Genomic DNA, 19,718 nt, shown 5'->3' with positions numbered 1-19,718 from the left:
GATACTCAAAGGCTTTTAAGGCTCTTCAAACTGTTCTCTTGTAAGCTCCAGCTTTGAGCTTGCCCACGGGGTCAGAAATTAGTTTGTCACTGAAAGGAAAGGTATGGCCTTGGGATTTTTGACACAACCCCAAAGGCCTCACCAGCAGCCTATAGGAGTGTATTCTTAAACTCTAAGTTTAATATTTGGATGACAGACAGTTGCCTTCTTAAATATCAGTCATTGTTGTTAGAAGGACCAATAACTAAGCTTAAAGTTTGTAGAAACTTAAATCCTGCCACTTTCCTTCCTGAGAAGGAAAAATGAAACACCCGATCATGATTGTTCCCAATTTCTAACTTTAAACTATGCAGCTCAGAAAGATCTGATGGAAATCCCATTAGATAATCCTGACATGGAAATATTTATAGATGGCAGTTCTTTTGTTTGAGATAGGAAGCATAAAACAGGTTATGCCATGGTAATGGCTGAACAGGTTTTAGAAGCAAAATCTCTCCCAGGGAACGAGTGCTCAGCTAGCACTCGTTCTGGCTCAATCTGGAGATTGTGGTTCTGGCTCTCGAGTTAAGAAAGGGCAGTGAGTAAATATCTACACTGATTCTAAGTATGCTTATTTGACTTTACATGCTCATGCTGCAAATTGGAAAGAAAGACAATTTAAAACAGCAACAGGAGAACCTATTAAGCACATTTCAGAGAGATTGAGAGACTTTTAACTGCTATATATTGTCCTAAAGAAGTAGCTGTTATGCATTGCAAAGGGCACAGCAGGGACAGAAGTAAAGTAGCCAAGGGTAATCAGCTGGTTGTCAAGCCAGAAAGGTGGCACTTAATGAAACCCCTTCACTACAGAGGCCTTTGATCTGGACAGGTTCTGTGGATAAGGAAAACCACAATATACTGAGAAAGAATTAGAAAGATATGCGAAAAGAGGAGCAAAGGTTACTGATAAAGGATGGTTATAGTCTGAGGATGGACAATCAGTAATTCCTGAAAATGCGCAATGGAAAAGTTTTCCTAAAGCCTTGGAATTAACTAATTATGTAACTCAGCCCTCAGCTTTTCAACAGGCATTAAAGGAACGCTGGGAGGTAACTCCTGACCCAGCCTCTGAGTCAAAAAAGCTTCTGTTTGAGCCAGGAACCAAGGTCCTGATAAAAGCATTGGAATCTGGGGGCCAATCCCTCGAGCCCCTCTGGGAAGGCCCTTACCAGGTTATTCTTTCTTCTCCCACAGCTGTCAAAGTGCCAGGAATTGATTCGTGGGTGCACCACACTTGAGTTAAGAAGTGGTACCCTGACCAGAGCTAAGTGATGTCATTTTATGCTTTTACTTTTTATGCTCTTACTTTGTACTTTTCAGATGGACCTGATAATCTATGTGAGCCTGCTTCTGCTGACTCCAAAATTCTTGAGTCTGCTGCTTGATCCTCAAGATAATGCCTTCCTGTCCTGGGCTTACTCCCACACTGCATTCCACAATCAGTCTAACTACTGGGTCTGTGGAGTGCTCCCCTCTTCATCAGTGGATGACTTCCCATGGTGGGAGTCCTTCCACTTCAGGGAAAGGACTTTCTTCAAATCTGTGACTGCCTTCAATAACAACAATCATATGTGATACCTCATTAATCTGATGACATCTAACAATCCTAAAATCGACTGGTGCAACACTTTGTACCTTAACTATGGACATAATATGACTTTTTGCTTATTGCTCTGTTTTTGCTCTTTGCTCCCTGCATCTGTACCATGTAGCTGGATTTCTTTCTAGTTGCATGAAGGTTATTAAGTTATAAATGGTTGCTCAAACTCCTGTTGACTGCAGCGGCTTCCTCCAGCTTGGGACCCTTGGATCAGAGACCCTCAATATGAGGGTTAAGAGACTAACCCTCACAAATTTAGGGACAATGCTCCTTACCAGCTTGGAAGCAGTTACAGAACGAGAATGACTCCCCTTTCCCTAGGCAACATAATTCTCCTAAAAGAAAAGGCAGGAATGAGAGGGTAAAAGGCAGGAAGGCTAGGGGTCTCCAAATGGAGGAAACAGGCTGCAAGTGTCAGACATTTTTTCTCTCTCTCTTAAGCGGCAGGAGGAAGCAAACTACAAGTGTCAGATTTTTTTCCCCTTCTCTATACAAACTTAAAAGGAGGTTTCTCTTAAAATTTTATGTTACCAAGATGGCACCTGGCTCCACCTGAATTTAACTTTTCTCAAACCTTGAGCAAACCAATGCATTTTGCTTATGGAAAGTTTCTCTTATACTATGTTAATGAGCTATGTATTTACCCTAGTGTCTGTCTTCAAGTAGGTTCCACCTAAGACTCAGAACCCAATATGTTTTACTCATACAATTGTTCTCCTAATCTATGTTAATGAAACCATATACTTGCTTGGAAACCTGCCTTTCTTCAAGATTCATGGCAATCATTTTATGGCCGGGGATGATTCACCTTGTGCCAGTGTTATCTCAAAATACATGTTGTGGGTGAGGGGCCTGGTACCACTCTGAGTTTTGAGACATTTCCTTTCTTTAATTAGCAGCATGCTGCTAAGTCACTGCTAAGTCACTTCAGTCATGCCCAACTCTGTGCGACCCCATAGACAGCAGCCCACCAGGCTCCCCCATCCCTGGGATTCTCCAGGCAGAACACTGGAGTGGGTTGCCATTTCCTTCTCCAATGCATGAAAGTGAAAAGTGAAAGTGAAGTCGCTCAGTCGTGTCTGACTCTTAGCGACCCCATGGACTGCAGTCTACCAGGCTCCTCCGTCCATGGGATTTTCCAGGCGAGAGTACTGGAGTGGGGCGCCATTGCCTTCTCCTAGCAGCCTGCTAGAAACTATATAATATCCCGCTAAAGACTAGCAGGGAGGGCGGAGGGGAACTCTGTCTGCTCCCTTTGGATATCTATGTCAGAAGCTTTCTCTCTTTTATGTTTTAATAAAACTTTATTACACAAAAGCTCTGAGCGATCAAGCCTTGTCACTGGCCCCAGATTGAATTCCTCTCCTCTGGAGGCCAAGAATCCCAGTCTTTCATGGCTCAGCAGCAACCTTTCAGAGGTAGCTATTATTCTGAATTTGACATTTATCATTTTCTTTACTGTATTCACACGAACCATAAACAATACAGTATATGGTATTGTTATTGTATATGACTAAATATATGTCATAAACTTGCTTCTTTCCCTTACCATTATATCTGTGAGATTATTCTGGGTTGAAACATTTAGAGCAAGTTTAACTATTCTTATTTTTATGTGGTAATTCCATTGTGTTACTACACAGTGATTGTTAATCTGTTCTCCTATTGATAGACATTTGCCCTATTTTCAATTTCTTGTTACTACAATGTGGCACTGGTCATAATAGTGCATGTCCATTTGGGTGATTTTGCAATGGTTTCTTATACACACCAAGAACTGGTGGTTACAGAATATGAACATTTTCAACTCCATTTAGGTATGCCAATGTACTGCTCAAAATATTTGCACCAGCTATCTTACTAATAGCTTATAGAGCTTACTTGAGTTTTCCACAAAAATTTGTGCGTGGACTCAGACAGAACTTGCATTTTCCACACTGAGGTGCGTAGAGTGGAATTACTTTGTCACCTAGAAAAAAAAAGGCCATGTGTTGGATGATGCCTAAGTTGTTACTTATAAATAGTTTTCAACAGGTGAACTGGTGGAAAACACTATTTATCGTATATATCTTATATTCGGTAGGAAGTATAGGTAGCTACAATATTTTGTTAACCTACAAGATTGCTGATTCTCCCAAGTACTGAATATGTTATCTTTTGTTTTCTTTTTTCTTTGCTGGACATTCAAGCAGCACATCTGTATTGACACCATCAGGTGCAGAGTCGTCTGACACTCTGTTGTCCTTGCAACACTCTGCATCATGACTATTATTTATTATGTCATGCCTATTATTTATTACATTTGTAAACAACCTGTAGGGAATAGAACACCTTAATTATAGGAGATGTGGGCAATAGGCTTGATATGGAGAGTAAATTATATATCATCTCCATGTTTCACCATAGTTCACTCAAATTCTACATTTTTCTACTTTTTATTCAATATGAATTTAACAAAGACTTCTAGCCTCTGATGACTAAAGTTCAGTAATGATAATTAACATTTGTTCAAGCTTTAGTATGTGTCAGTCACCATTCTAACTGCTTGCATATATTATCTCTTTAATTCTCAGAACAACTCTTTGAGATGGGTACTATTATTATCCCAATTTTAGAAAACGGAAATCTAAATTCAGTCACAGAAAAGTGACTTAGCTGACTAAGGTTACACAACCAGTAAGTGGCAGAGCTGTGCCTTAATTGGCTGGACTTCTTTGTAGATTCCAAATTTTGAAGAGCAATTTGCTTCTATAATCTTGTTTGGAATAGAAATGTGATGAGACGTTAAAGCCCTTGACATGTCACAGCTCTCTGGTCTTGGACAGACCGTGTTATAGCTCTTAGACAAATCAGTGTTACAGCTCTATTTTATTTAGAAAATAGCAGGAAAATCCATCCTCTAGGTGTGAGGGCATGCCGATCCAAAGACGTGAAAAGAAGAGTGCCCCAGTGCGCGGGAGAGAGAGAGACCCCCAGCTCTTTGGCTCCTCTCTTTAATATGTCTTTTCCTCCCCCCTGGGCCTGCCCTATGTAAGTTGGGCTAGCCAGGAGTGCTATTTGTTCTACCTGAAGTCCTCACTCCTGTCCTCGGACCTTCCTTTGTTCTATTTTCACAGGCTTTTCCCTTCCTTGTCTTTTAGCCACCGCCATTTTGGACTCCTGTTTCCTATTCTAACTACCTAATACAAAGATACTAATAAACCTCTCAATTTGGAGCATCATCATTGAAGGAGGAAAGAATGATATGGTTCATCCTAGATAAGTGACAATTGCATAGCTCATATTCCAGTATTTCATGGATATGTTGCAACATGTAAAGTAAATAGTTTTGGCTATTGGCATGCTTTATATATATTTATCTTACAAGTTCCCAAGAAAACATTTCAGCTAACATTGATATATGCATAATATTTCCCACTTAAGCTACCTAAGGGTCTTCATTCTTTATATATTAAAATAGTTCTGTTTTATTTAGAAGAGGTTGCTATAAATTGTCATCTTTGTCCCCATGGAAGCTTCAGTGTAAGCTCACTTTGTAGCTTTGCTTCATAGGACAGCTTTTCAGTGCTGGATGTAAATAAAGTGACTGTGTTTTCCAGATTTCATTAGACGGTTCTGACTGCAGATATTCTGCCTCATTGCTAGATTGTGATAGATTGTGTGTCTTAGTTTTGCTTTGGAAAAGATGGTCCCCTTATTTAAGTAGAGATCGATTATAGCATGCAAAGGCAAGACTGTAGCAGAAATTATCCCTGAAATACCCTGACGTTTCAGTTTAGTTGGAATCAGAAATTAAAATACCTGGTTTGAAGTTGGTCACTCCTGGCCCAACACTTTCCACAATTCCTGCAGCCTCATGGCCAAGGATCACTGGGAAAAACCCCCCTTCGAACTGAGGATGGAGGATATGGGCATCAGAATGGCACAGGGCGGTGGCAATTATCTGCAAAGCAATCACAGACTTGAGGCCTGTTTCTGTAGTCATATCATTAGGACTATTAGGATAATTTTAGGCCCAATGACACCTTGAAACTTAACAACACTCATTGAGGTCAATAAAATAACTGCATTTTGAAAAATAAAAGGAACAGTTAAAATATATTAGGATATATTCTTTCCTCTTAATGCATCTTTGTTTTCTTCCTTTCACTGTCCCTGAAAAATCACACAAGAGAATTGGCAGTCACTGTCTCTAGGAGAGGAGAAATCAAAGGTAATAATTTAAAGTCTATTAGAGAGAGTGCAAGGAACACAGGCTTCCAGGGTTTGTTCAGATTTTATTGAAACTAAATGAAATACAATTGTGGTAATAAACTTTTATAGTTAAAAGAGCTGTATCAAATAAAGGATTATCTTAATTAGTTAGAAAGTATGCCTGCATTATTCTTCAAGATTCTGTTCATGAGGATATCTCATTCATTCTCAGGCAAAAACTCTTACTGTGGTGATCCTGAGGAAAAATATAAGCCAGGTCGACTGTAGGGAAAATAGAGAAATTGACCCACCTTGTCACCTATGATCCCTCTCTGCTCAGTACTGTCTGTCTTTTCTCCCTTCCCTTTTGCTTCTGTTCCCTCCTCTGATCACCAAAGACCCTTAGCACTTCAGATCTTTTCTTATTTTGAACCAAACTCTCAGTCTTCCTTTTAAAACAGCTTTCAATAACTGGCAACCGGAAAACAAAAAGAAAACCTACCTAATTCTAATCTAATGTAAATTCCTATGTCTGATTCTTATAATTTATCCCTCCTGGGAATGAATACCTGTTTTTGATGTGAACCTAAAAACGTAATCCCCCACAGTGGGAAACTCCTGAAACTCTCAGTCAAAACCACATAGATCTGACCTGACCAAAGCCAAGTCAGTATTTTGTCTTGTTTATCCTGCCCTGGGAAAGTCCACACCCACCTGGATTCGAACTTCATGATCCTTGGGGGGAGCTACCTCAACCTCTTCAATGCTGAGGGACTTGTTTGCTTCCCAGGCGATAGCTGCTTTGCATTTAATAATCTGAGAAAGAGGGAGAAAGGGGGAAAGGGGGAGGGGGAAAGAACAAAAGGGAGGAAGAGAGAAAAAGAAAAATATTGTGAAAAAAAGTGAAAGAACATGTTGATACCATTATTTCATGACAGAGGGTTTTGGGGTTTGTGGCTGGATGTTATACATAATTATTGTAAAGACAAGGGACCTTAATTGACAATAGGAAGTCAAAGTCTACATTATAGTCATTACACTTTTAATTTTTGAAAAGAACAGGTGTATTAAAGTTTAATGTAAAGGCTTGATTTTTTTCTCTCTCCAGAACAGAGAGGATAAATTTATAGGATTTGGAGAGAGTAGATGACCAATATGTATTTTATGATAGAGTGATTGATTTATCAGCTCTGCATTACCTGAATCCTTATTGCTAGAGTGGATGTGTTTTACAACTTTGCTACTCAAAATGTGAACCTCCTTGACACCAGCAGTTATTAATATCACCTGGGAATTTGCTAGAGCTATAAGCCCTGTCCAAAATCCACTGAATCAAAACCTGCTTTTGAACAAGATCCCCATGTGATTCATATGCACAAAAAAGTTTAAGAAATGAGGATTACATAATTATTAAACTTATCAGTGGAATACACATTAAAGATTTTGTCCCTTTGAAAAAATCTGGATAAAAATATATGAAAAGAAATTAAACATTAAAGATTCTATAATCTATAATTTTAGTCCCATAAAATTTTATTTTTAATTTTAAATAGAAGTAATATTGAAGGAAAGTAGAAAGAAGTAAACCTATACTTCATTCTAATGCTACTATATTTACTTTTGGTGATATTCCTAGTCTTTGTTCACATGAACACGTATTTTTGATACTTGTTATGCAATTTGAACTGTATTTTAAATATCATTAGTCTTATTATAAATGAAACATAGAAATGCAAATAAGAAAAAAAGAAACAAAACCCATCTGTAATTTTGTCTTCTACTTTATGATTTTGAGGTAGATCCTTTGAGCTTTTTCACTTGGGACAAAATTGTATGTAATATTTTATAATCTCCTTTTTTTCTACTTATTAATATGCAATGAATATTTTCCATATTCTTTCCTAACATTTTAACAAATACAAATTTTATGATTATGGTACAGTTACTGAAATTTCTCTTTTTTGGGCCACTATAAATTGTATTTAATTGAACAACCTTGTAGTAAGTATTTTGGCAAATTCAATTATTTTCTAGAGTAAATTCCTAGCATGGAGGTCACTCATATCCTTTTGATCATCTTTATTTTTTTCTTCAGATTTGTTGAAATATGATTGATATACTGCCCTGTGTAAGTTCAAGGGGTATATAGAATAATGATCTGACATACATATATGATGAAATGATTACTACAGTGGGATTAGTGAACATCCATCATCTCATATAGACATACAATTAAAGAAAGAAAAAATTTTTTTCCTGTGATAACTCTTAGGCTTTACTTTCTTAACAACTTTTAAGTATAACATACAGCAGTGTTGATTATATTTACCATGTTGTACGTTATATCTCTACTACTTATTTGTCTTATAACTGGAGGTTTGGAAGTTTGTACCTTTTGATTAACTTCATGCAATTCTTCCTCTCCATCCCCCACCCCCCAACCCCCGCCCTGCTTCTGGTAACCACAAACCCGACCTCTTTTTCTATTTGTTTTTGAAGTATCACTGGTCTCTGCTTTTTTAATATGCTGTCTAGATTGGTCATAGCTTTTCTTCCAAGGAGCAAGCATCTTTTAATTTCTTGGCTGCAGTCACCATCTGCAGTAACTTTGGAGCCCAAGAAAATAAAGTCTCTCACTGTTTCCATTGTTTCCCCATCTATTTGCCATGAAATGATGGGATTGGATGCCATGATCTTAGTTTTCTTTTTTTGTGTGTGTGTAATAAAGTTTATTAAAGTATAAAGGAGATAGAGAAAGCTTCTGACATAGGCATCAGAAGGGGGCAGAAAGAGTACCCCGATCTTAGTTTTCTGAATGTTGAGTTTTAAAATCATTGGAAGGACTGATGCTGAAGCTGAAACTCCAATACTTTGGCCACCTAATGTGAAGAACTGACTCATTGAAAAAGACCCTGATGCTGGGAAAGATTGAAGGTGGGAAGAGAAGGGGACGACAGAGGTTGAGATGGTTGGATGGCATCACCAACTCAATGGACATGAGTTTGAGTAAGCTCTGGAAGTTGGTGATGGACAGGGAAACCTGGTGTGCTTCCGTCCATGGGGTTGCAAATAGTCAGACATGACTGAGCGACAGAACTGAACTGAACGTTCATTTTGTGTGTGTGTGTGTGTGTATGTGTGTGTGTTCGTGTGTATATACCACATCTTCTTTATCCATACATCTCTTGATGGGGACTTAGCTTCTTTTTCTGGCTGGGCATGTGGCATGCAGAATCTTAGTTCCCTGACCAGGAATCAAACCTGTGCCCCCTGCAGTGGAAGTGCAGAGTCCTAACCACTGGACCTCCAGGGAATTCCCTGGGAGTTAGCTTTTGATCAGCTTTAAATTGCTGCTTTCTGAGGGCAATACCCAAAGAAACTTCTTTTAGCAGATGTATGAAGAGACACACACACACACACACACAAAATCCCAAAAGAATTGATCAAAGAAATGGTATATTTGCTTACTTTTCCCTTGGTGCCCATTTTCTTTGGGAAACTTGGAAGTTTCTCTCTGATTTAAGAAGCTCTTCTACTTCTATCCAGGGTGCTCCATGTCCTGTAATGAATTGACTTTGAATAAATACAATTTCAGCTCTTGTGTTCTCCAATCGTTTTCTCTCCTTTTTGTTTGCTGTGATCTGAAACTTTGCCCGTTTCCTCACGTCATCATTTGTGGTATCTTGTTTCAGCTGCAAACCCTCATTTTTTCCAAATGTTTTTGGGGGATTTTTGTTTACTCGTTTTTTTCTTCCTTTATTGCAAAATATCAGAGAAGGCAATGTCAACCTATTCCAGTACTCTTGCCGGGAAAATCCCATGGGTGGAGGAGCCTGGTAGGCTGCAGTCCATGGGGTCACTAAGAGTCTGACACAACTGAGCAACTTCACTTTCACTTTTCACTTTCATGCATTGGAGAAGGAAATGGCAACCCACTCCAATGTTCTTGCCTGGAGAATCCCAGGGACAGGTGAGCCTGGTGGGCTGCTGTCTATGGGGTCGCACAGAGTCGGAAATGACTGAAGCGACTTAGCAGCAGCAGCAGCAGTATTGCAAAATATAAGATAACATAGAAAAGGTCATTAAACTTATTGGATAAGTCAACAGATAATTGTAAAGGTCATTAAAGCTATTAGATAAGTTATCAAATAATTATAAAATTAACAAACATCTCCAGTGCCTCAGAATCCCTCCTATATCCATCCTTCTCTATCACAATCCTAGTAATAATTTCCTTGCATTTCTTTTATGATTTATGCTTCTCTATACAATATAGTTTAGTTTTACAGATTAGAAGTTATATGGATAGAGTCATAGGGCATGTGTTCTTTCATGGCTTTTTCCCCTCAACTATTTTTTGTGAGATTTAGCCATATTGCCTGTAGCTGTACTTTATTTTAATAACTGTAGAGTATTCCATTATATGAATTGACCACAATTTTTTTCATCCATTTTCTGTTTTATAGTGAATCAGGATTGCTTAAAAATTCCTCTCATGTGTTCTGTTGTGCTTGTGCTTGAGTTTCCTTAGGGAAAGTTCAGGGCTTTTATGCAACCAACATACCCTATTAAGGTGAAGCCAACTGTTAAAATATTGAAATACTTTTGATCCTGTTGGTAAAAAGCCATAGTATTCTACTATCTTCTCCAGAGAGATAGAACTATCTTTATATTAGTTAAATATCTTTATATTAGTTAAAACTTTAACTAATATTTTATTATTGACTAAGTCTTTCTATTACAATTTTTAGAAGTATGATTTATACTCTTTGTTTCTACTTTCTCACTACTCATGGTTTCACTTCTCTACTTGTCTGGTTTCCATCTCTATATTTTAATTGAAAATTCTTTGGAAAATTCTAAATGGCCTCATTTTTTAAAAAGTGACCTTTAAAAATTTCTTTCTAGTGTTTGATTTTTCTAGCATTTCTTATTTTATTTTTATGACTTCTTTTTCTTTAATCCAAACTTTTGCCAGGAGTTTCTGTTTGCTCCTAGATGTTTCTGGTTTTTTTTTTTTTTTTTTTTTTAAGATGTTTCTATTTTAATAGTGTTCACAAAATAATTTCATCTTCTTTCTTGACTCCAGGCTCCTTTCTCTAGCTTGCCTGTTTTGACACTAGCATCTCCATTCTTTTTTTATTGTTCTGAAACCCCGCTTGACCTTGCTTTCTGCATTGTTTACAAGCTTTGTGTATTCTACCTCTCGTGTGCCTTTCATTTCCTTCTTTCTGTTTTTATTATTACACTGTAGATAAGACAGATAAGAGTAATCTTACTTATTGCTTATGTCATCACAATAGCCTTTTTAAAAAAACTGAATTTCCTATGCAGAGCTCCCTTTGCCAGTCTGTGTTTCAAAATGTTGTTAGATGAGTATTCTCAACAATTTTTATTATATCATTCTCTTGGTCTGAACAGAGAAGGCAATGGAAACCTACTCCAGTACTCTTGCCTGGAAAATCCCATGGATGGAGGAGCCTGGTAGGCTGCAGTCCATGGGGTCGTTATGAGTCGGACATGACTGGACGACTTCACTTTCACTTTTCACTTTCACACATTAGAGAAAGAAATGGCCACCCACTCCAGTGTCCTTGCCTGGAGAATCCCAGGGAGGGGGGAGCCTGGTGGGCTGCCCTTTAGGGGGTCGCGCAGTCAGACACGACTGAAGCAACTTACAGCAGCTTGGTCTAAAACCATCAAGAACTCTCTAAGCCCTGCTGAATTCTCATTTTGGCATTCAAGACCATTTGTCTACAACCCAGTCTGTGTTTCAGAACTAATCTTCTGGGTTTCCTCCAATGCACTGTGTGCATGCCTTCCTGCCTCCATGATTTTATTTAAACTGGTTCCCGATTAGAACACCTACTGCTGCCAGTTCCACCTACTAAACTAACATATTCTTTTTTTAAAGATTTATTTACTTTTGCTTGTACTGGGTCCTCCTTGCTGTGTGCCAGCTTTCTCTAGTTGCGGTGCAGTGGGGGAGCTACTCTTTAGTTGCAGTGTGCGTACTTCTCATTGTGGTGACTTCTCTTGTGAACCATGTGCTCTAGGGCACCTGGGCTCAGTAGCTGTGGCACACGCCCTTAGTTGCGGCATGTGGGACAAGTGGGGCATGACCCCTTTCCAGACCAGGGGTCACTGAACCAGTGTCCCCTGCATTGGTAGGTGCATTCTTAACCTCTGGACCACCAGGGACGCCCTGAACTTATTCAGGACCTTAAGAACATATTCTTAACATTCATTTTCTGATACCTATCTTGCCATTTCTATCTCTTCTATTCAGGATGATCTTTTTCCTCTTTGAATCCCTACAGTATTCATTGTGTTTCCATCCCCTTAGCACTCACAAATAGATAGCTAAATGAAGCAGAACTTCTCTGTCTCCAGCCTCCAGTGTCCTTAACTATAATGATTGTATTTACTTACATTTTACACCCTTCAGAGAGTACTTCAGAGTCCTGAAAGATACTCGGTACTTAATAAATGCTGGGCAAATTGAGTATTTACCTTGGAAACCCAATATGCTTTAACATATTTTCTGAATGTTAGGTATTTACCTTCTTTCTGCCTTTCTTTTTGTGCTGCACTTTGATGAGCTTCTTTGAAGATGGGGACTGTTTTTTATATTCTTTCATAAAGAACCTGCTAAGAAGTGTTTTGAGTGGAAACTAAATAAGAGATTTCAAAATGGTAGAACCCTGGGATTTTGAATGTGAAGGTGTCTTCCAATGCTAAAATTAATATTGTAGATTCTTTCCATAAGGATGACTTTACCTTTTCTAACAGTTGATTTTCAGACTTACAGTTGTTCTCAAAATTTCCAATGTTATATATGTTTAAATATGTATAATTATATGTAATTATATATATTTAAATATATTTATATAAATATATAAAATTATATGTATAATCTCTCACCCACTGAATTAGTATATATACATTATTTTAATAGTAATTCAGTAATCTCAGTATAAATACCCAAACAACATATTTGGGATCCGTGATGGTTCAAACTGAATTTGCTGTGTTTCTGCACAAACTAGCTCTTGCTTTTTACTGCATGTTTCCTCTATTTCCTATATCTAATTATGCTTTTTTGATTTTAGCTTTTTTTTACAAGTTAAAATCTCTGATATCAGTTCAGTTCAGTTGCTCAGTCATGTCCGACTCTTTGCGACCCCATGGACTGCAGCACGTGAGGCCTCCCTGTCCATCAGCAACTCCTGGAGTTTATCCAAACTCATGTCCATTGAGTTGGTGATGATATCCAACCATCTCGTCCTCTGTTGTCCCCTTCTCCTCCTGCCTTCAATCTTTCCCAGCATCAGGGTCTTTTCAAATGAGTCAGCTCTTTGCATCAAGTGGCCAAAGTACTGGAGTTTCAGTTTCAGCATCAGTCCTTCCAATGAACACTCAGTACTGATCTCCTTTAGGATGGACTGGTTGGATCTCCTTGCAGTCCAAGCTACCCTCAAGAGTCTTCTCCAACACCACAGTTCAAAAGCATCAATTATTCTGCACTCAGCTTTCTTTATAGTCCAACTCCCACATCCATATATGACTACTGGAAAAACCATAGCCTTGACTAGACAGACGTTTTTTGGCAACATAATGTCTCTGTTTTTTAATATGTTGTCAAGGTTCATTATACCTTTCCTTCCAAGGAGTAAGTGTCTTTTAATTTCATGGCTGCAGTCACCATCTGCAGTGGTTTTGGAGCTCCCCAAAATAAAATCAGCCACAGTTTCCACTGTTTCCCCATCTATTTCTCATGAAGTGATGGGACCAGATGCCATGATCTGAATTTTCTGAATGTTGAGCTTTAAGCCAACTTTTTCACTCTCCTCTTTCACTTTCTTTTTTTTTTTTTTTTTTCTCCTCTTTCACTTTCATCAAGAGGCTCTTTAGTTCCTCTTGACTTTCTGCCATAAGTTTGGTGTCATCTGCATATCTGAGGTTATTGATATTTCTCCTGGCAATCTTGATTCCAGCTTGTGATTCTTCCAGCTCAGCATTTCTCATGATGTACACTGCATAGACGTTAAATAAGCAGGGTGACAATGTACCACCTTGACATACTCCTTTTCCTATTTGGAACCAGTCTGCTTTTCCATGTCCAGTTCTAACTGTTTCTTCTTGACCTGCATATAGTTTTCTCAAGAGGCAGGTCAGGTGGTCTGGTATTCCCATCTCTTTCAGAATTTTCCACAGTTTATTGTGATCCACACAAAGGCTTTGGCCTAGTCAATAAAGCAGACATAGATGTTTTTCTGGAACTCTCTTGCTTTTTTGATGATCCAGCGGATGTTAGCAATTTGATCTCTGGTTCCTCTGCCTTTTCTAAAAACAGCTTGAATTCTGGAAGTTCACGGTTCACGTATTGTTGAAGCCTGGCTTGGAGAATTTTGAGCATTACTTTACTAGCGTGTGAGATGAGTGCAATTGTGCATTTTGAACATTATTTAGCATTCCTTTCTTTGGGATTGGAATGAAAACTGACCTTTTCCAATCCTGTGGCCACTGCTGAGTTTTCCAAATTTTTTGGCATACTGAATGCAGCACTTTTACAGCATCATCTTTTAGGATTTGAAATAGGTCAACTGGAATTTCATCACCTCCACTAGGTTTGTTCATAGTGATGCTTCCTAAAGGCCCACTTGACTCACATTTCAGGATGTCTGACTCTAGGTGAGTGATCACACCATCATGATTATCTGGGTTGTAAAGATCTTTTTTTTGTACAGTTCTTCTGTGTATTCTTACCACTTCTTCTTAATATCTTCTGCTTCTGTTAGGTCCACACCATTTCTGTCTTTTATTGAGCCCATATTTGCACGAAATTTTCCCTTGGTATCTCTAATTTTCTTGAAGAGATCTCTAGTCTTTCCCATTCTGTTGTCTTCCTCTATTTCTTTGCACTGATCATTGAGGAAGGCTTTCTTATCTCTCCTTGCTATTCTTTGGAATTCTGCATTCAAATGGGTATATCTTTCCTTTTCTCCTCTGCTTTTTGCTTCTTGTCTCAGTTACTACTTGCAATTACTGGGATATCATAGTTTAATTGGTAGTGTTTTTCTTTCTTGCTGCTGCTGCTAAGTTGCTTCAATAGTGATGTATCTTAAAATCGATGGTGCCTTAGTTCTGATGAACTATGTTAATTGTAAAAACATGTAGATTGTTGGTAGATTGGTTTGACGTATACACACTACTATGTACAAATAGATAACTAATGAGAACCTACTGTATAGCACAGGGAACTCTACTCAATGCTCTGTGTGACCTAAATGGGAAGAAAATCCAAAAAAGAATGTATATATGTGTGTGTATCTGATTCACTTTGCTGCACAGCAGAAACTAACATTGTGAAACTACTGTACTTCAATAAAAATTAGTTAATAAAAAATTTGCTTCCAATCCAACAACTAGTTCTTTCAGATATCACCAATATCATACACTGTGACAGAATGTGCATGACAGATGGAAGTGTGCCTTCCATTATTAAACTGAGAAGTAAGTATGCTGTGTAGTTGAAAATGTCTGTAGAAAAGTAAAATTATGCTTCTATATCTCAGTAGAATTCAAATTATAAAATTCATATTGTGCTTCATGGCAGCTTTCCTGTTAACATATTAATTTCAAAAATTATTGGGTGTGCTTAATATCAGCTTCTGACTTCTAATAAACAAAGCCTAAATGTTAAAAAAAAAAATGTAGACTGTAATTTCTTAACATTTCCCTCATTTGTCTTTCTAGTCACATGCCTACCATTGTAGTTTATTTCTTCAGTGTTTCTTCTTTGTTTTTAAAAAATGAGATAAATTCATTTAGCATAAAACTCACCATTTTGACCATTTTAAAGTATGCAGTTTAGTGATTGTTAAATATATTTACAATATTATGCGGCCATCATGAATACTAATTCCATAATATTTTCATCACCCCAAAAAAGAAACCCCATGCTTAGTAGTTTATCCCTTTGCCTATCCTTATGGCAACCACTAACCCACTTTCTGTCTTTGTTGATTTGCCTGTCCTGGAAACTTTATTTAAATGGAATCTTACAGTGTATGGCCTTTTGCATTTTCATTTATCACAATGTTTTCAAGTTTCATTCATATTATAACATGCATCAGTATGTCCTTCCTTTTTATTGCCAAGTAATATTATATTATATGGATATACCACTATTTATTTATATTTTTTCAGTTGATGAATATATTTTTTCACTTCTTGGCTGTTATAAATAAATATTTTGCTAAAATATTCATGTGCAAGTTTTTGCATGTAGAAACTATATCTTTTCAATTCTTTTGAGTATATAGCTAGGAATGAAATTGCTAAGTTAACTCCATGTGTAATTTTTGAGCAACTGCCAAAGTTTTCATCATGGTTGCACCTTTAACTTTTCCACTAGCAATGTATGAGCCTTCCAGTTTCTCTACTCTTCGTCAACACTTGCTATTTTCCCTTTTTTTTCTTTCATTGTAGCCATCCTAGCAGGTGTGAAATAGTATTCCTCAGTGTTTCTTAAGTGGTATTTCTCTCACAACTTCATTGACCTCCTGTTCTCTTCCTTCTTCAGAATAGATTTCCAAAGGGACATTAAAATAATTTAATTTCCTATTCAAAAATCTAAATGGTTGCATAAGAGATCTATCAAATTAGATATGAATTTGTTATCCTGGAGCTGAAGGATTTTTAATCTACTAATATGTATGAAGCTACACTTTGGTTGCTAGTGCATTACTTTTCAACAAAGCTGAAAAATTCAGCTGTCACCTGACTATTTCTTATTCTGTCCTTTTACTGGCCTTTGTTAATTTTGTTTCCTGTACCTGCACTTCTGTAGGTGAAATTACTACTTTTCCTTCAAGGCTTATCTCAGAAATCATCTTCCAAATGAAATCTTTTATGATCCTTCCCTTCTTTTCCTTCTTTTGAACATCCAGAGTAATTGGTATGTTTTTTACATCATCTATCTTATTCTGCCTTATAATCTGAAACACTGAGTTCTTTCCTTGACCTTCCTCCTTAGCACAAAGACTTACTCATCTTGTGTCCCTGCAGTGCCTTACACATATAAAATATTTAATAATGATCAACTAATTTGAAATTGTTCAATGGTTTAACAGATATTTAGATGAACTTTTTGAGGTACAGTGTGCTGTGTGATACTGAAATGGAGCAGGACCCTATGCTCCTTCTTCCTCATGTCCTCTGCCTACCTTTTGTCTGTGGAAAAACTTTAGCCAAAAAATAAATTTAATCAGAAGTGAGAAAAAGCAGAAGCAAAGAAAAACAATCTGATATGAAATTTCATGAAAATCATGAAAATTTTGCACTTTGTTTTATGTCCTTGGATATGTTCCAGTGTCTCTTGGTTTATAGTCTATGGGAACTTCGATAGAATTTGTACCCTGCTGTTGTGTGAAAATTGTATACATCTTAAATTATGTTGTATTGGTTCATGGCGCTTTTCAGGTATACACTATCCTTCTACTTTTCTGTCTATTCATTCTATTAATTTTTGAGAGTTTGATATTGAAATGCCAACTAAAAATCTTAATTTTTTTAAAAAAGGGAGGGGGAACAAGATGTTGGAGGAGTAGGTGGATGTGGAGTACATCTCTGTCCACAGATACATCAGACGTACAACTTGAGACACACAAATGCATGCAGAACACGAGCTGAGAGCAGAGAGGAGCACTTGACTAGCGGAAAAGAATATATAGAACCACGCAAAACTCAGTAGGACGAAGGAACTAGGGGAAAAAATAGGAGTGTTAGTAGGACCGGACCTTCCCTCAGCGGGTGGGGGAACAGAAGCAGGGGTCCAATCCCCACATTGGGGCAATTGTCTGAGTCAGAGGAGAGACATTTAAGGCTGAGAGTGAAACAGGTGACCTGTGGCAGCCTAAATGGAAGGAGAATCAGACAGTCCTTGCCGCAGTCATACATACCCCGGACAGGAAAGCTGTTTCCCTGGAAGGTGCAGTGACTGGGAGCTGGAGTTTAGGGATTGTGGAGCAATCCCAGGGTGAGGGCTGCTGTTGATTGCAGAGAGACAGACTGAGGGGATGTGAGGGAGGGGATCATGGTGGGAAATGCTGGCGGAGGAAAGCCAGGCAGCCGCAAGGCAGTACTGCTGAGTCACACACAGGGTGGAGCCATCACCATAGCCTCTCTCTCCCCACACGCCAGCATCGGCAGGTGAATGAAAGAGAGGCTGACCCATCAAACACCTGATGCACTGAACTACAGACAAGGACCCCACCAGGGTGCCCCTTTAAGTGCTTGATGTGCCAATCTACAGAGTAGGACTCCAGCCAGAGAGGCCTCCTCTATGTGCCTGATGTGCCGAACAACAGAGAAGGGAGCCTTCTAAGTACCTGAACGGGCAGAGCTATGGAGAAAGACTGGCCAAAGAGGACTTCTGATCGCCAGCTACAAGAGGCTCAAAAAAAGACTCTGATAGGGACATAACTCCTGCAGCTGAGGCAGTCCATGTCCTTGCACACTAGACGCCGCCAGGGTCCCCTCAAGGCAAGCAGCTCTGCCACCCTCACGCTCAATTCTCACTGGGCAGAGCTGCCACAGGCAAGAAAAGTCCTCCATCTATGTGCACAGGGTCGCTCCAGTCATGTCGGACTCTTTGTGACCCTGTAGACTGTGGCCTGGCAGGCTTCTCTATCAGGGAGAGGATATCTCCAGGTAAGAATGCTGGCATGTATTGGCTAATACTTATTGCCATACCCTTCTAGAACACTATATTTCCTGTTGCCCTAGCTGCCAACTCCCCTGAGTACCCGGTGCTGCCAGAACCCCTGCGACCCAAGCAGCTGCACCACCTCCACGCCTGGCCCTCAGGGGCAAACCCAAGTCCTCCAGGGCAGCCTCAGGAGCAAACCCCATGACCCACATGTAGAGGTGGAAATAAAACCACAGTTGAAAACCAGGGGCAGTGTGCCTAAGGAAGAAGACCCCAAACCTTCCCACCAGCTGTACAAGCTGCAGATTAACTCCACATGATCAACTAGGCAGACTCTGTCTATGGAATACATAAAAGGCCATTGAGAGCTCCCACAATAGAAAACGCACTAGTTCTGATAGCTGTGGACATTGGGGGCAAGAACACACAGGAGGAGGACCAGGTTAGACTCTGAGCTGCCCCCGCAGCAGGTCCAGAGACCGGCACAGTGCTGGAGGGCATCCTAGGGAGGTGAGGTGGACTCTGACTCCCAGCGAGGGAAAGGACTCTGACAGCAGTGACTCAAGAAAAACATCTATTATTCTTATGTTTCGACTTGTTCTGCAGATTCTTTTGGATTTTTTTTCTTTTTTCTTTTCCTTTTTTTCCCTCCCCTCTGTTGTAGTTGTTGATTTTATTGGCTATATGGAATCCAATTAAGCTTCTGAGCTTTTTTTTTTTCTCAGCCACATTTTTTTTATTGTTGTTATAAACCTCTGCCTCTATGTTGGGTTTTTGTAGTTCTGTGGAGTTTTTCTCTCTTTTTTTTTAATTTTAATTTTCAATTTATAAAAATCTATTGTTATTTTTTCTAAATTTATTCCTTTGTTTCCTTTTCCTACTGTTCTTTTCCCTTGCAGTTAATCTTTAATTTATATAAATATTCTTTACCTCTATTTAACTTTCATATCCATTCTTTCTTTCTTTTCTTTCTCTCCTTTCCTCTCAACATATTTGTTAGTTTTATTTTCATTGCTTTATTTCCTGATTGGCACCTTGCTTTAATTTTGTTTTCTAGTTTGTGCTTTAGTTAGTTTTGTTCTAGTAGATATAATTTTTGGTTTCCTTCTGGGTAAATCTATTGTACTTTATTTTTGTTGAACTGTTTTGATTTTGCTTATAGGTGTA

The 19,718-nt window shown here is 38.5% G+C and overlaps 2 protein-coding genes and 1 non-coding gene across 3 annotated transcripts in view; 1 reads left to right on the top strand and 2 right to left on the bottom strand.

Moving 5' to 3' along the window:
• Window positions 1–9,322, bottom strand: part of LOC136147907 (all-trans-retinol dehydrogenase [NAD(+)] ADH4-like) — a 33,197-nt gene extending 23,875 nt beyond the window's left edge. The window contains exons 1-4 of the mRNA XM_065907250.1: window positions 9,305–9,322; window positions 6,551–6,652; window positions 5,444–5,585; window positions 3,524–3,611 (exon numbers count right to left, since the gene is read on the bottom strand). Coding sequence (XP_065763322.1) covers window positions 3,524–3,611; window positions 5,444–5,585; window positions 6,551–6,652; window positions 9,305–9,322 — 350 coding nt within the window. The remainder of the gene's footprint in view (window positions 1–3,523; window positions 3,612–5,443; window positions 5,586–6,550; window positions 6,653–9,304) is intronic.
• LOC136147908 (alcohol dehydrogenase 1-like) overlaps window positions 1–19,718 on the top strand; it is a 195,885-nt gene that overhangs the window by 52,716 nt on the left and 123,451 nt on the right. Inside the window, exon 3 of the transcript XR_010659408.1 lies at window positions 4,783–4,877. The gene's annotated coding sequence lies outside the window, so the exon portion shown is untranslated. Of the gene's footprint in view, window positions 1–4,782 lie in introns of the transcript that reaches the window.
• Window positions 9,077–9,149, bottom strand: TRNAG-UCC (transfer RNA glycine (anticodon UCC)). Its single transcript has one exon. It is a non-coding gene; the product is annotated as a tRNA-Gly (tRNA).

This window comes from Muntiacus reevesi, chromosome 16 (genome assembly GCF_963930625.1).
Source record: "Muntiacus reevesi chromosome 16, mMunRee1.1, whole genome shotgun sequence".
Taxonomy (NCBI): Eukaryota; Metazoa; Chordata; class Mammalia; order Artiodactyla; family Cervidae; genus Muntiacus; species Muntiacus reevesi.
Note: the sequence above shows the minus strand (reverse complement) of the source record. Positions and strands in the feature narration are given on the sequence as shown.